This window comes from Hemiscyllium ocellatum, chromosome 24 (genome assembly GCF_020745735.1).
Source record: "Hemiscyllium ocellatum isolate sHemOce1 chromosome 24, sHemOce1.pat.X.cur, whole genome shotgun sequence".
NCBI lineage: Eukaryota > Metazoa > Chordata > Chondrichthyes > Orectolobiformes > Hemiscylliidae > Hemiscyllium > Hemiscyllium ocellatum.
This window is the reverse complement of record NC_083424.1, coordinates 41,911,719-41,927,452: the sequence shown is the minus strand read 5'-3', so window position 1 is coordinate 41,927,452 and position 15,734 is coordinate 41,911,719. Positions and strand designations below refer to the sequence as shown.

Below are 15,734 nucleotides of genomic sequence, written 5' to 3'. Positions count from 1 at the left end.
TCCCACAGCACGGCAGCACAGTGGTTAGCACTGTTGTCTCACAGAGCCAGAGACTCGGGTTCAATTCCTGCCTTGAACAACTATCTGTGTGGACTTTGCACATTCTCGCCGTGTCTGCACGGATTTCCTCCAGGTGCTCCAGTTTCCTCCCCCACAGTCCAAAGATGTGCAAGGTAGGCAAACTGGCCATGCTAAATTGCCCATAGTGTTAGGAGAATGGGTCTTGATGGGTTGCTCTTCAGAGGGTCGGTGTGGACTTGTTGGGCCGAAGGGCTGTTTCCACACTGTAAGTAATCTAATCTACTCCCACCTGCTTGCCCACTCCAAACATAATACAACATGGACAGGGTAATATTAAGGTCAGTTGAGCAATTTACCCTTAATTATTCATCTATCTCTGGCAGGCTGGCTGCTAACTTTAGCACCCTCCCATCCTCTGTGTTATAGGGCTGCGTGGGACTGTGGTGGCCTGGTCGCCTGCCCTATTTTACATGTTGTCCTGCCGAAAACATACACGGCGGGTGCATATAATATCCAACCTCATGGATTATATTTTTCCTCTAAAATAAGAGATGATCTGTTCAGCACAGTCTATGCTTGTTCTGACCAGCTCATACTTCACCTAAACACTAACCTCACACTGCCCTAACTTTTACTGCTCTCGCGACCATAGCACCTGTGAACCGCACAACTAGTCCTGTCTGCTATACAGTGAAAATTGTGTTCTTGCACGATCTTGTGCTATAGAAAATCACGCATTAAAAATAACACATAATGTTGGGGATGGAATTGCATAACAGCCACCACATGTATGCGAAAGTTCGCATTTTACAAACAGCATTCACCATCGTGTTGAGAAACACGTGTAATAACATAAAGGACTGTAAACCTCTTCAGTCTGTTACTCATTACCTAATACCCTTCTTTAAGCATTATCGCCCATTTCAAAACCTAGCATTATCTTTGCATTCCTTAAAAATACCCTCCTCTTCAACTCCCGTTCCATCTAAAATCTCCTGTTCTTTTCTACGATTCTGAATCCTGTTGTCGCAATCTCCCTCCGTCATGGCCAGATTCAGCAAGACATTCTATACCAGAACTATAAAAATTGTGCATTGTCATATTTTGCTGGCTTCAACTACTGACATAAAACCAAGGGATACCCTTCTTACCCAGTCTGTACCCACACCCCACAGACTGCAGCAGTTCAACAAGGTCACTCACAACCATTTAATTGAGGGCATTTAGGAACGGGCAGCTGTGACACTGTCAGTCAAGGTATGAATTAAAGGTAAGCACTTTTGACACAATAAAAACAAGATTGTCCCCAATTATCTTTAGTCCAGTGCTTCCCAAATCTTCTTCTACTTTGAACCTATTCAAAGCTTGCAAATTGTTGTGATCCTTCAGCGTGCAGTGGGGCAAGTGGAGAGACCTATTAAGGGAAGGACAGTTAACCATTGCGAGCTCAGAGCTTGAGATCCAAAATTTCAGCTCATGATCTCACTTTGGACCCTGACCTCCACTTTGGAAAGCCTTGCTCTAGTCCATGATAATCGCTGTTGGATATTTTATGCTACACTTGCTATAATCCATCTCCTGGTTCCTCTTCTTGTGCTGACCCAGTGTGGTCCAAGTCTCCAGCCTCAGGCTCTCTCTACATCCCAACAAGGTGGCCAGCCATGACTGTCCCTCTGTGTGTAACCATGGCTAACGCCCACAATGGAAAGACTTTGCTAAAGCCTCATTAGTCCTATTCTCTTGATGGATACCTACGCAAAATGGTTGTTACACAGCCACAGTATGCAGTTCAACTCTAAGCTGCAAATGAAACGCATTTGTGGAGGCAAGTTCCACTGAGGCATTCAAGAGGCCTCAATGATGACTACTTGAGGAGAAATAATGTGCAGGATTGCAAAGAAAAAGCAGGAGAATGATACCAAGCCTTAATGCTTTTTTGGAGACACAATGAGCCAAATGGCACCACAATACTGTTGTGATTCAGAATGTAACAGAATAAATAAGGGCGGCACGGTGGCACAGTGGTTAGCACTGCTGTCTCACAGCGCCTGAGACCCGGGTTCAATTCCTGACTCAGGCGACTGACTGTGTGGAGTTTGCATGTTCTCCCCGTGTCTGCGTGGGTTTCCTCCGGGTGCTCCGATTTCCTCCCACAGTCCAAAGATGTGCAGGTTAGGTGAATTGGCTATGCTAAATTGCCCGTAGTGTTAGGTAAGGGGTAAATGTAGGGGTATGGGTGTGTTGTGCTTCGGCGGGTTGGTGTGGACTTGTTGGGCCGAAGGGCCTGTTTCCACACTGTAAGTAATCTAATCTAAAACAATGAATTTGACCTGACACATATTTCCAGGATCCAGAAGATGGATTGTCCAGTCCACTACAGTCTTTCTCACCTGATGCTCATTTTAGCCTTTTCTCTGTTTCTTCCTGTACTCTCTGCTCTTCCAATATGCTACTCTTTATATTCTTCCATGCCTACTCTTTCCCATATTCCAGGCATGTCCTACACCTGTCGCTGTTTAGCACTGTGGAAATTTTGCCCCAATCTTCTTCCATCCAATCCTCCTGTTTACAAAACTACCACGTTGCTACCATGGTTAGTCTCCCAATTCTTCTCCCAAATCCTGGCCATTGCATGCCTATTCACATAATGGTGCTCTCCATATTTTCAAAAGTGCTGATTGTTTTACCGAATGACGTGTGCTGGGTACTTGTTGACACGCAATCATCTCAACTTTTGTAGAACCATAAAGATTAGAAGCAGTTCTAATTTCTAATACAAAGTCCACGTACCTTTCCTCATGGTTGCCTGGATTTCCATCTTCACCGTGAAGCTCCTTGCTTATGCTCTGGTACACAGTGTCGAGCAGTTTTTGAAGATCTGTTAGATACAAGAATAATGGCAACATTCAGAGTAAGTTGTCAGATTGTGATCCTTGTTGTAAAATATGGCCATAGGCTGAATTGCTTTGACTCAAATGGAATGAGTACAGAAGAGGGCTGGCATGGAAATTCACACCAACGATAGGAGTGGTGAAACTATCCCATTCCTGGGCCATTTTCATGGATGTTGGGTGGAAACAGCAGAGATACTTGACCACAAGCGGTGGGTAACCAGTGAGGCACTTTCAACACTACGTGAGGGCTATTGTCAGAAGGTGACTACATTCACACAGTTGGCCTCCAACCTCCCCTCCCCTTTAGGTATCAGGGATGAACTCAGCTGCCTAGAGGTAGCCTCGATGTCGACCAGCAGATCCTGAGTCCTCCCATCATTCCTGCATCACGTCAGCCAGGAAAAAGTGAGGACTGCAGATGCTGGAGATCAGAGCTGAAAAATGTGTTGCTGGAAAAGCGCAGCAGGTCAGGCAGTATCCAAGGAGCAGGAGAATCGACGGTCCAGGCATAAGCCCTTCTTCAGGAATGAGGAGGGTGTGTCAAGCAGGCTAAGATAAAAAGTAGGGAGGAGGGACTTGGGGGAGGGGCGTTGGGAATGCGATAGGTGGAAGGAGGTTAAGGTGAGGGTGATAGGCCGGAGTGGGGGTGGGGCTGGAGAGGTCAGGAAGATGATTGCAGGTCAAGAAGGCGGTGCCGAGTCTGAGTGTTGGGACCGAGATAAGGTGGGGGGAGGGGAAATGAGAAAGCTGGAGAAATCTGCATTCATCCCTTGTGGTTGGAGGGTTCCTAGGTGGAAGATGAAACGCTCTTCCTCCAGCTGTCGTGTTGCCATGGACTGGCGATGGAGGAGGCCAAGGATCTGCATGTCCTTGGCGGAGTAGGAGGGGGAGTTAAGTGTTCAGCCACGGGGCGGTTGGGTTGGTTTGTGCGGGTGCCCCAGAGGTGTTCTCTGAAATATTCCGCAAGGAGGTGGCCTGTCTCTCCAATGTATAGGAGGCCACATCGGGTGCAGCGGATGCAGTAAATGATGTGTGTGGAGGTGCAGGTGAATTTGTGGTGGAAATGGAAGGATCCCTTGGGGCCTTGGAGGGAAGTGAGGGGGGATGTGTGGGCGCAAGTTTTGCATATCTTGCGGTTGCAGGGGAAGATGCCGGGAGTGGAGGTTGGGTTGGTGGGGTGTGTGGACCTGACGAGGGAGTCGCGGAGGGAGTGGTCTTTCCGGAACGCTGATGGGGAGGGAATGAAAATATACCCTTGGTAGCGGGGTCTGTTTGGAGGTGGCGGAAATGACGAAAGATGATACGATGTATCTGGAGGTTGGTGGGGTGGTAGGTGAGGACCGGGGGGGGTTCTGTCCTGGTGGCGATTGGAGGGGCGGGATTCAAGGGCGGAGGAGTGGATAGTGGAAGAGATGTGGTGGAGAGCATCGTCAACCACGTCTGAGGGGAAATTGCGGTCTTTGAAGGAGGATGCCATCTGCGTTGTCCTCCTGGGAGCAGATGCGGCAGAGGCGAAGGAATTGGGAATTGGAATGGCGTTTTTACAGGGGGCAGGGTGGGAGGAGGTTCAGTGCAGGATTCAAGTCCGTTACAGAAGCTGATTCTAGATTGGGCAGCATCCCAATTTTTGTTGTGTTCCTACAGTTTCACACGTGTTATTACTGTATGACAAAATGATGCTAATTACCTACTCTCCCACTGCACATTTTCATGGTATTTTTGAGCTTCCCAGGACCTTCACCTTATTCTTCCAGCTGACTGAGAGCACAGCGTGCCTTGTCTCATTAAATCAATTGAAATAGAAACCCATGATCGCAAAATCATTTGAAAGAAAGCATGGCTATTTGGTCAGTTTTGCACATGCCAACCTGCTAACTGTGTGCTCCTATTATCCAATGCAGTCATAACCTTTTTACATTTTCCTTCTTGAAGCATCTGTCCACTTTCCCTTTAAAAGTTATTATGGGTTTTGCTTTCATCATTTTTTTTGAGAGTGGACTCACCATTCCAGCACTTCCAGCATAAGAACAGTCTCAGAGATCTTCAGCAGGCTTCTCCCATGGGCTTCAGATCCCAGTATTGGAACAAGAAGGGGTCTTGAGATCACATTTATCAGGCAAGGTGATTGGCATAGTGGGATCCCTGGAGAGGGCCTTCTATTCATCAAATAAAGGAATGTCGACAAGTTTCTGGCCTAATCAGAGCAAAACATACACCTGCAGACATGTGAACTCTCCCCGTCCATGTTAACCCACTGGGACCTTTGAGTCTCAACAAATCCCCAGCTTCAATTTCATCAGAAAGTTCTGTATGCAACTTCCTCAAAGAACCTACAAGGGGAGATCTAGACCACTCAACAAAATATCACCAGTAGTAATCGTGTGTTTTCCTCAACACACCTTACCATTTCAAACTAGTGAAGTGTTTTCAAGTTAATTGAAAACTCTAATAGGTTTAATTAACACACAAGTTGATAACTCTCAGTTACTGAACAACATGTACACACATTCTTAGTCTAGCATACTACTGCTGGGACTCAAGGCTGCTGGTCATGTGGTGTCATCCTGGTCCATGACTCATTAGTGTACAGTATTCGGTCCTTAAAACAGCACCAAGCTATCCACATATGATTTCAATCTTATGAGGCAGCGCTGCTCCAGTCTAGGGCGTCAGTTTTGTCATTTCTTACAGCGTAAGGTGCACTTAGCTGAAAAAGTGAATACACAGCACACATGATAGTACTTTATCAAACTATCCCTTTACAATTGCATGCTATGGATGATAGTTATCCACAGCAGGTTTCAGATTGGTATTTTGGATCTATGTCCATGCATGGCTGATTCTGAGTTTATTCCAGCCAAGTTTCAAATTGTATCCAATGAAATCTAAAATGTGCGATTTGTACCAGACACCCATTCCAAACTATTCCCAAAAAGTGTTTTCTATTAAGAAAAAGTCATCTGGTTTATCATCAGAAACAAAGCTGTAAATAAAATCACAGAAAGCACTATTTTCTGTTGTGAGTTTGTCAAAAGCGAAGGTTTTAGTGCTGGCAGTGAACCACTTTCGTACTGTTATTGTCCTATATACTCTGTGTGTAAGGATCAATATTCAGAGTAAAGATCTCTCAACAACACCCAATTAACCTGTAATCCCAGAACACCGTTACTTCATCAGTGAGAAATTGCCAAATGCAACAACAGCAGCAGACAGTAGGCACCTTTGTGCTGGATTAGTCCCTGCTGGGAAGTACCAAATGGATTGCATGCAGGATGTGTCAAACCAGAGAGGAGTTTTCCACCTTGTCAGTTGGGCCTGGATGGAAATCCACATTCCAGGGTGAAAGACAAGTGCACAAACTGATTGCAGCTGGTGGAGAAGTTCGTGATTTATCACCGGAGGGCAGCTCGGAATAGGCAACCATGTGGGAAAAACATATTAACAGTAAATTATAAAATCGCACAGGGATGTACAACAGCTGCCATTGTATCATTACTGACAGATTATTAAGAGATGCTTTGTTGTAGATTCCAGGATCAGTTCACATGTTATACAATATCATCACCAGCATGTCAACATTCCAAATGAATCAATGATTATGTCAACTTATTTACCACCAGGCTTTGAGCTACTCCCCCCGCCTCCCTTGTAGCAATTTTAAGAACAGACCCACATGCTTGTAGGCAGTATATAATCGTCACATTCCAGTGGCATTATTATATGGGACATGAATCCAAATCTCCTGGTCCAGACGTAGGGCGACTATCACATCACCACAAGAAATCTCCCACATGGCTTTAGATATTTTAAACCAACCTGTCCAGAGGTGTTGTTGTTACCCTCCACTGGAGTAGGTGGGTCTTTAACCCAGGACTTCTGATTCAGAGGTAGAGGCACTGTGCCACAGAAGTACTTTCCTATATGGTTGTAAGGTGTAAGAAGTAATGAGCTGGATGCTTCTTCATTCCAATGATTATAACAAGCTGGATCGGTTTTAAACTAGCTGATCTGATGTATCTAGTTTGACTGTGTCCATTCAATTCTAACTCCTGCTCACAGTCTGCAACACCAGTGGTCTCTTCAGGAAGTAGAAAGTGAGGTCTGCAGATGCTGGAGATCAGAGTCGAGGGTGTGGTGCTGGAAAAGCACAGCTGGTCAGCAGCATCCGAGGAGCAGGAGAGTCAACATTTCGGGCATAACCTTTCATCAGGAATGTCAGCTTCTTCAAGACCTGGCTTTCAAACCACAGAGGGTCAGGAGTGAGGGGACGGCTGTGAAACTTTTACACGACTGCACCAGAGGCAGGACCCTCTGGTCCAACAACATTCTCCCTCCCCAGAACTCTCTATTTTACTGAAATTGGCTCTTACCATAGAACTGTATATTGCACAGAAATCATTTGGCCCATCGAACCCATACTTTTATTTTCAGAAAGCACGATCCAATTAGTCACATCAACAATCTTTTCCTATTACCCTACACAATTGTTTTCCTTCCAAGTATTTATCCAATACCCATTTCAAAACTATGATTGAATCGGTCACCAATCAGCCTGGAACTAAGCAAGCAAGTCTCTTCTATATCCTTACCAAAGATTGCATCTCCTTTCTAAGGTATGGTGTCTAAAGTTGGATATAGTGGTCTAGAGGGGATAACCCAGTGTTTTATCCTGACTCTAATGCTCGGTTGGGAGAAAGTGAGGACTGCAGATGTTGGAGATCAGAGTCAGGAGTGTAGTACTGGAAAAGCACAGCAGGTCAGGCAGCATCCGAGGAGCAGGATAATTGACATTCTTGATGAAGGCTTATGCCGGAACTGCCAAGAGTCCTGCTCCTCGGATGCTGCCTGACCTGCTGTGCTTTTCCAGCAGCCCACTCTCGACTCTAATACTTATTTGGTCTGATTTCTGCTATTGAGGTGGATAGGCAGAACCAGGGAGTTTTTCAACTTGTTACATCTATCTCACTAATAAAAATATTGTTTTATGTTTTCACTTTTGAGAGGCAGAGGGAAGGGTACAGTTGTTTTCATTAATTTGAGAGATAGATCATGAGGGTAGGTGTATGACAAGGTGGGCTGGTTGGAAGGTCTGTGTCAATTCTCTGAAACTTTGTTTCTACAAACTTTTTAGTCCTGTGAATTGAATTAAAATGAATTCAATTCATTGAAACAAATTCAATACTCAGATATGCATAATGAAAATTTTACAAGTTGCCACTTATAGCGCCATGTTAGGTACAGAGGTACCTTGGTACAGAATCTTCAGCACAAGTTCTTAGGAAAAAAGATAATACAATAAAGAAACAAAAAGTTCTGCATTGCAGTTCATAGGAATAAATTACAAAATAGAGAAATAAGAAAGTACAGAACGTCCTTCCAACGCAGTTCACACTGGTACCTAGTGTCCAGTCTGCACTAGGCCCTGACTCCAGACTACGCTTGGCTTCACCTTGAGCTTCTCAAGGCCATGAGTGCCCTGGAATCACCACGAGGTCAGAGGTCCGTACTGAGGCCATGCTAGGCCGAGAGATTTCCATGCTGGACCATTAAGAGACCAGCACACCAGGTCTCACCTCTTATGTCACCTCACCTCCACTCATTCCCCCGCGGTCACCTATACCGTCCATGCCACATTCAATATCAACTTCTGCCATTTCATGCACCCCATGTCTCCTTTTGGCACCCATGCCACCCACTTCCATGGTAACTCAGTACCTATCATGGGCAGACCTCATTGGTCACATGGAGATTAAAAATCTTGTAATAATCTAAGACAGTCCTTGATAGTCAAGAAACTACCATTTGTGAAATCATTCAAAGCACTTAAATCTCAAGTTGTTGATCTCATATAGAAACAAACTTCTACTCAGATACCACATCAAAGGCAGTAAACATTTAATTGAAACATTAAATTGTAAATCAACCTGTGAGCACACCTTGCTGAGGTAACTAACTTCTGAAACTCATGCAAGCAGTTATAATGAATACCCCTTGAAGAAATGGTAACAAAAATGTCTATTGAAACAGTGCAAAACATTCTTTTTCTGACTGACACATGTCTGTCAATAAAGTCAGTCCAGTCCATGGTTTGCTTTCAACAGATAGTAGGAGAGTAGGAATAAGTGCTGGCAGGATGTCACAAGTGATTGGTGATGGAGCTTTAACTCTTTAAAATATATATAAATAATTTAGACGAAGGGCCTGATGGTTAAATTTGCTAGCATTATAACATAAAGATAAGTAGGAAAGTGAGTTGTGGAAAGGACACAAGTTGCCAGAAAGAGATATGGTTAGGGCAAAGGTCTGTCAACTAGAATACAATGTGAGAAAGTGTAAAATTGTCAGTTTTGGCAGAAACAATAAAAAAGCAAAATATTATCTAAATGCTGAGAGTTTGCAGAGCGCTGAGGTACAGAGATATCTGGGTGTCCTTGTGCATGATTCACATAAGGTTTGTATGTAATCAGGAAAGCTAATATAATGTTATGGCTAATTGTGAGAGGAATCGGATATAACAGAAGGGAGGTTATACTTCTCTAATACAGGGCCTTCATGAGACTGACTCTGGAGTACTGTGTACATTACTGGTCACCATTGCAAACTCTTAGGTCATCTCTTAACCTTCTCTGCTCCAAGAAAAACAGTCGCAAATTTTCAAATATCTCCACATAAATTTATAATTCCTGAGTAACTTTCTTTGCATCTTTTCCTTACCTTCACATCTTTGCTCATAGACAAAGCTTGGATTTTCCACAATTCTTTCGAAGTCTTACTAATAAAGATCTGTCATAATCTCTTTGCTTACATTCCATTCCTTTAGTTAGAAATTCAAATAATCCATGTGCTTCATTAACAATTTTGTCAACTTGCCCTGCTGGCTTGAAGGATTTATGCAAATGAATATCAAGGTCTCTCTTCTCATACATATTAAAGAGTGAGCCAGTTATAGTTTATTGCAAAAGTGAACACTTCACACGTCTCTGTTTGACACGTACCTACCCTGTCTATGTCATCATCAATCCAACTGATTACTTTGTCAAGTATGTATCATCTACAAACTTTATAATGTTGCTCCTTACACCAAATTGAGAACAATAGTGTGTCTGACCCCCACCCAAGTTTGAAAAACACTGCTCCCTGGGGGAGGGGGGGGGATCACAATAGATAAATAGAGAGGAGAATCCAAAGTACCTTGCAATTTGAGAACTAATAAGGGCTTTTACTGATTTATTTTATGGTGAAGATTTTATTAAAATCTACAATAAATCTCGAGCTGTAAGTAGTTTTTAGGTAGAGAGAGAGCTTTTACAGAATGATAAGAGGCCCTTCAGCCCATTGTGTCCATGTTGGTCACCATACATCCATCTCGTCTAATCCCATTTTCCAGCAATTGGCCAGTAGTCTTGTAGGCTATGGCACTTCAAGTGGATTAAGCAGTTCTTCATGTTTTGAGGGTTCTCCCCTCCACCATCCTTTCAGGCAGTAAATTCCAGACATACACAACATCCTAGGTGAAAAGTTTCTTGCTTCAAATCCCTTCTGAATCTCCTGGTCCTTTCCTTAGAACTGTGCCCCCGAAATATTGATCCCTCTAATAAAAGGGAAAATTTTCCCTGTCTATGTCCCTCAAAACTTTGCACATCTCACTCAGATTCCCCCTCAGCCTTCTCTTCTCTAAGGTAAATACCCAGCTATCTAGTCTGTCCTCATCACTGAATCCCTCCAGCCCAGGCAATTTGCTGGTGAGTCTCTTCTGCACCTACATCCTTCCCACAGTGTGGCATCTAGAATCGCTCCTAAACACAGAAATCACAATACTTTATGAGATGCTGTTTGGTTCTTGTCTTTAATTCATAAGTCATGCGTTTGTGGAGCTTTGTTGTCTACATTAGCTGTCAAAGTAGTCCACAGAAAACAGTACCTACATTCCTAAACTAGTCTGTCCTGAAGAAGGGTCACTGGACTCGAAACTTTAACTCTGCTTTCTCTCTACAGATGCTGCCAGACCCACTGAGTTTTTCCAGAAATTTATGTTTTTGTTCATAAAAACATTCATTGTGGACATAGAAGGTGTTTTATAAATGTAAGCCTTTGACTGGGAAAGCACAAATCCTAGGTCAGGAGGAAAGTAAACTGGCTTGTTATTCTTTCAACATTGTTTGCAACTACATAACGTCCCTCGGGTTGAAGAATGTCTTACAATATTTAGAAACCGCAAATGCAGGTTGCAGCGAGGAGACGGGAAATATGCAAGCAGCGAGGGCAATTAAACTTTATTTTATGCAAATTAATATTTTCAGGATCTTGAAAGGAAATAAATAGCAATTACGGTAAAGAGCTCAAATCACATGATGTCTTAGGGATCAGCTGATGAATTTCTGAGGAAAGTATTATCAGTTACCTGCGTTGCAACACTCATTTTCTCAGAGATGTGGCTTTGTATGGTCTATCATCCATTGTTACACTAAGATTATCACATTCTGTTTTTTCCAATAAATCAATCAACACTTGATGAAAGAAACCGGTTATGCAGGAAATAAAACAACCACATTCAAAGCATTGAGACGGCTTTAATTCTTTTTTTAAATAAAAGATCTTTGGAAGGATACAGATAGACAATACATCAAATTAAATAGATATTAATGTGTCTTCACAATTGTTGAGAGTGTGCAGGTAATTTCTGGTGAAATGTAACACTGAAGGAGCAAATGGAGTGGAGGTGAGGTGCTGAAATTATGCTGTTGTATAAAAATAGCAATGTAAGAGAAAGAGGAAATAAAACATTTTAATACCTAATGAAACAAAGAAGACTTTAAAACAGGGATGCTTAAGCAGCAAAGCAAGTGTTCGGGCCAACCTACCCCAAATATTATTTTGTATTATAGTGGCATTGCAGACGTTTCTATGAAATCACAGCACCCTTCACCGACTGCAACTGCTCTACTAGATACTTGGAAGGAGTTGGAATGGATGGCATGACAAAACAAACCTTTCTATCTCACATTTCATGGAATACTATGATTCAGAATTGGGCTTATTCAGAGCTGGTGTTAATTGATTTCATCTGAAGAAAGTTATGCTATAAAATTCAGCTTTTAGCTATTGTCAGCTTTTTATGCCGTTCTGTTAGGTCAATATACCTCAAAGAGATTTTTTTCCATGAAGTTCCTGCCTAATGCTACTGTTCATCACAACAATGCATTCTTCTTCCTCCTCCTCACACCCCGTGCGCCCCCAGTTTTCTCTCCTCTGCTGGATACAGTGGTTTGAGCTGGGATTCAGTCCAGCTGCCATCTCAGCCCTGTGGTTACTCCTCAGATGCAAGATGTTCCAGTTGATGAAGTAAACACAGGATGGTATGATAACCAAGAGTTGCTGTCACTTCATATCGTCATGTATACACACTGTCTAATATGAGGTAATGTGACAATAGCAATATGTGAGAGCCTTACCTGGATTTGCTCCTCCTTTCATCTGCAGTCAATTGTGACACATATCCTGGCTATAATCAGATAATGAGGCATAAAGCAAAAAAATTGAATCTGGGACCTTCTGGGTCTGTCTGACTCAATTCTACACTAGGCGAAAGTGTGTACTGCAGATATTGGAGATCAGAGACAAGATTAAAGTGGTGCTGAAAAAGCACAGCAGGTCAGGCAGCATCTGAGGAGCAGGAAAATCGATGTTTCAGGCAGGAGCCCTTCATCTCATTCCTTATGAAGGGCTTATGCCCAAAATGTCAATTCTCCTGCTCCTCGGATGCTACCTGACCTGCTGTGCTTTTCCAGCACCACTCTAATCTTGTCTCAGTTCTACACTAGTCAGTGCATTTAGAAAAAATACTGTTGCACACCAGTGGATGCTACATACGTAGCTTCCAATCATGTTTGGACAGTTAAAATAGACCAACGTTTGTTAAAACCAATTAGTTCCCAATTAGCACCTTCAGTTTAGATTGTGAATGCTCAAATACCTTTCCTCGTTTAATTCTTGCTATGCTCGAACACACGAACAGATGGTGATGATTATTTACGTAGACAGCTGGCCAAAACAGTATCATTGGAAATAGGTTCTACTAAGTGTGTTTTTAATGAAACACAAAATGACAAAATCACAGAAAGTTAGTCGCTGTAATTACTGCAGTCCATCAGCATCAAAATTAGAGACAAAAAAAACCTGCAGATTTTGGAATCCAAGGTAGACAAGCAAGAGGCTGAAAGAACACAACAAGCCAGGCAGCATCTGGGGGTGGAGAAGTTTTCAGACTGAAGAAGGGTTATACCCGAAATGTTAACTTCTCAACCTCCTGATGCTGCCTGGCTTGCTGTGTTCTTCCAGCCTCCTGCTTATCTACCATCAGCATGAAAGAGCAACATCAATGAGGTACCAAGTTAAATTAATAACCGATTGAATCCTATAGAGGGCATAGATTTAAGGTGAGCGGGAAAAGACATTAAAGGGACCTGAAGGGCAACTTTTTCATGCAGAAGGTGATGCGTATATGGAATGAGCTACCAGAGGAAGTGGTGGAGGCTGGAAAATTACAGGAGAAAAAGTGAGGACTGCAGATGCTGGAGATCAGAGCTGAAAATGTGTTGCTGGAAATGCGCAGCAGGTCAGGCAGCATCCAAGGAGCAGGAGAATCGATGTTTCGGGCATGAGCCCTTCTTCAGGAATCATTCCTGAAAAGGGCTCATGCCCGAAACATCAATTCTCCTGTTCCTTGGATGCTGCCTGACCTGCTGCGCATTTCCAGCAACACATTTTCAGCTCTGGTAAAATTACAGCAAATAAAAGGCATCCAGATGCGTATATGAATAGGAAGGGATATGGGCCAAATGGGACTAGATTAATTTAGGATATCTGGTTGGCATTGATAAGTTAGACTGTAGGGTTTGTTTCCATGTCGTACAGATCTATGACTCTATAATTCATATAAACTGTCTCAATATCAAACTTAAATGAATACCTCTCTATTGTAAAAAATATTTCAATTTCACTTACAATCCTCTCCTGGACACTGACAGTCTATGGGTTTCTCTCATCTGTGCACCATGAGTTCAACAATGACACGGATAGTAAAATTCTTACATTTTTCATTCAGCCATTAACCCAGCTAAAACAAATGGCTGATTGGTGGCATTTAACTGGCAGACATACCATTTACACAGATATTAATTACTCATTAAAACAATTAAATCTGCTATGGTCAATTAGTACCTAATTACAGACAGGTTTTGTGTTGTAGGTATCTTTAATCAACCAGTTCAGACCTCACATGACACACCTCATGAGCACGAGAGACTTGGCCCAGACATAGGGACATACTAACACTGTCATGTTACCACAGCCACCTCCTCCCCTCTCCAAATTACGTGTTGTAGCCTTGTGTATGGTCTTTGCGGAGAACAATCCTTTCACACCACTCGCACAACTCAAACAAGCAGTGAAGAGGGAAACACGGCATTGAGCTCACTAGTCTGGCCATTTTAAGATGGCTTTAATGGCTACCAAAATGCTGAGATTCCTGTTCAATCTGTCAACTGGCATAATACTTGATAACTGATTGGTCACACTCACAGTCAGACACCGGCTCCTCTCCTTCTTGCTCCTGTTTACTTTGGGTGATTGAGCTGCTTGCAGTTGAGTCGTTGTCCTCAGCCTCAGAAACTGACTCTAAAATTGGAGCTGGAGTCCCCGCCCCCAGGTCATCAGAAGCAGTGATCACTGACGAGGCACTGCCGAGGATGGGCGTTGCATCACTGGCATGTGATACAGTTGCAAGAGAGGTCCTTCTGGGTCGTAACGACGTCCTGCGCAGAATCCGAGGAGAAAGCTTTTTGAACTGGAAAATAAAGGTTTAAGTTGTACCAGCATGTAGATTTATACGCACACCCATACAATGTGTTGAGGCCAGATAGGGCACTCATTGCCAGTTGAGAGAAGAGATTTTGATCTAATTATTGTGTAATGAAATTAAAATTCAACTCTAAAATGTTAACAGAGAGCAAGTTGCTTCCATCTTGAACAGCAAAGTATACTATGCATTTACCTGCACTGTTCAGGGAATCCAGAGGAACATTTTCAGTCCATTCTTGCAGAGAATATGTGGTTGATCATTTTTACTGTGTATAAACATTATTTTAAAAATGCATCATGGAAAGGACATGCAAAAAGTGAAAAAGAAAGTACATAAACAATTTCTTGGGACTTCTTCATGGTGGTTCAATGCATTGAGTTGCAAACTGATCCAAGGGAAATGTTTTTCACAAGCATTGCTATCAAACAAGTGACTGTGTTAGGTTTGATGATTCACTTGGTATTTCACTGAGAGGTTGCTCTAACTTTACACAGGTCTTGAACCTTCAATGTTTATGTTCAAACAGTGAAACAACCAATCTGAGCTATATTTAGCGACTGGTTATTACAAAAGTACCTTTTGCATAACTGTGTGTGTTTTTTTCAGTTCTTTCCTGGTTGAGATATGACTGACAAACATGGCACCAGTGTAAACAGCTTGGTACCCAGTGCCAGCATTAACAAAGGGACCGATATTTTGACTGGGACAACACATCTATCCTGGGACAGGCTCAGCAAAGACATGTCAGAGAATTCCTAGAGGCCTGGTACTCCAACCACAACGCCATAAACAAACACATAGACCTAGATATCATCTCTCAACCCCTCAGAAAACAAACAGGAAATTACATCACCACAAACCCCAGGAACCCCATCCAGGACAAACATATAAATAGAAAGCAGGAGACAACAGCTTCGCTTCACTTGGAGGTTGCCACTGATGATGTTACTTAGCCAGGT

The 15,734-nt window shown here is 42.9% G+C and overlaps 1 protein-coding gene across 1 annotated transcript in view; it reads right to left on the bottom strand.

Moving 5' to 3' along the window:
• Nucleotides 1-15,734, bottom strand: part of LOC132827376 (coiled-coil domain-containing protein 60-like) — an 84,729-nt gene that overhangs the window by 15,078 nt on the left and 53,917 nt on the right. Inside the window, exons 8-9 of the mRNA XM_060844036.1 lie at nt 14,496-14,760; nt 2,812-2,899 (exon numbers count right to left, since the gene is read on the bottom strand). Coding sequence (XP_060700019.1) covers nt 2,812-2,899; nt 14,496-14,760 — 353 coding nt within the window. The remainder of the gene's footprint in view (nt 1-2,811; nt 2,900-14,495; nt 14,761-15,734) is intronic.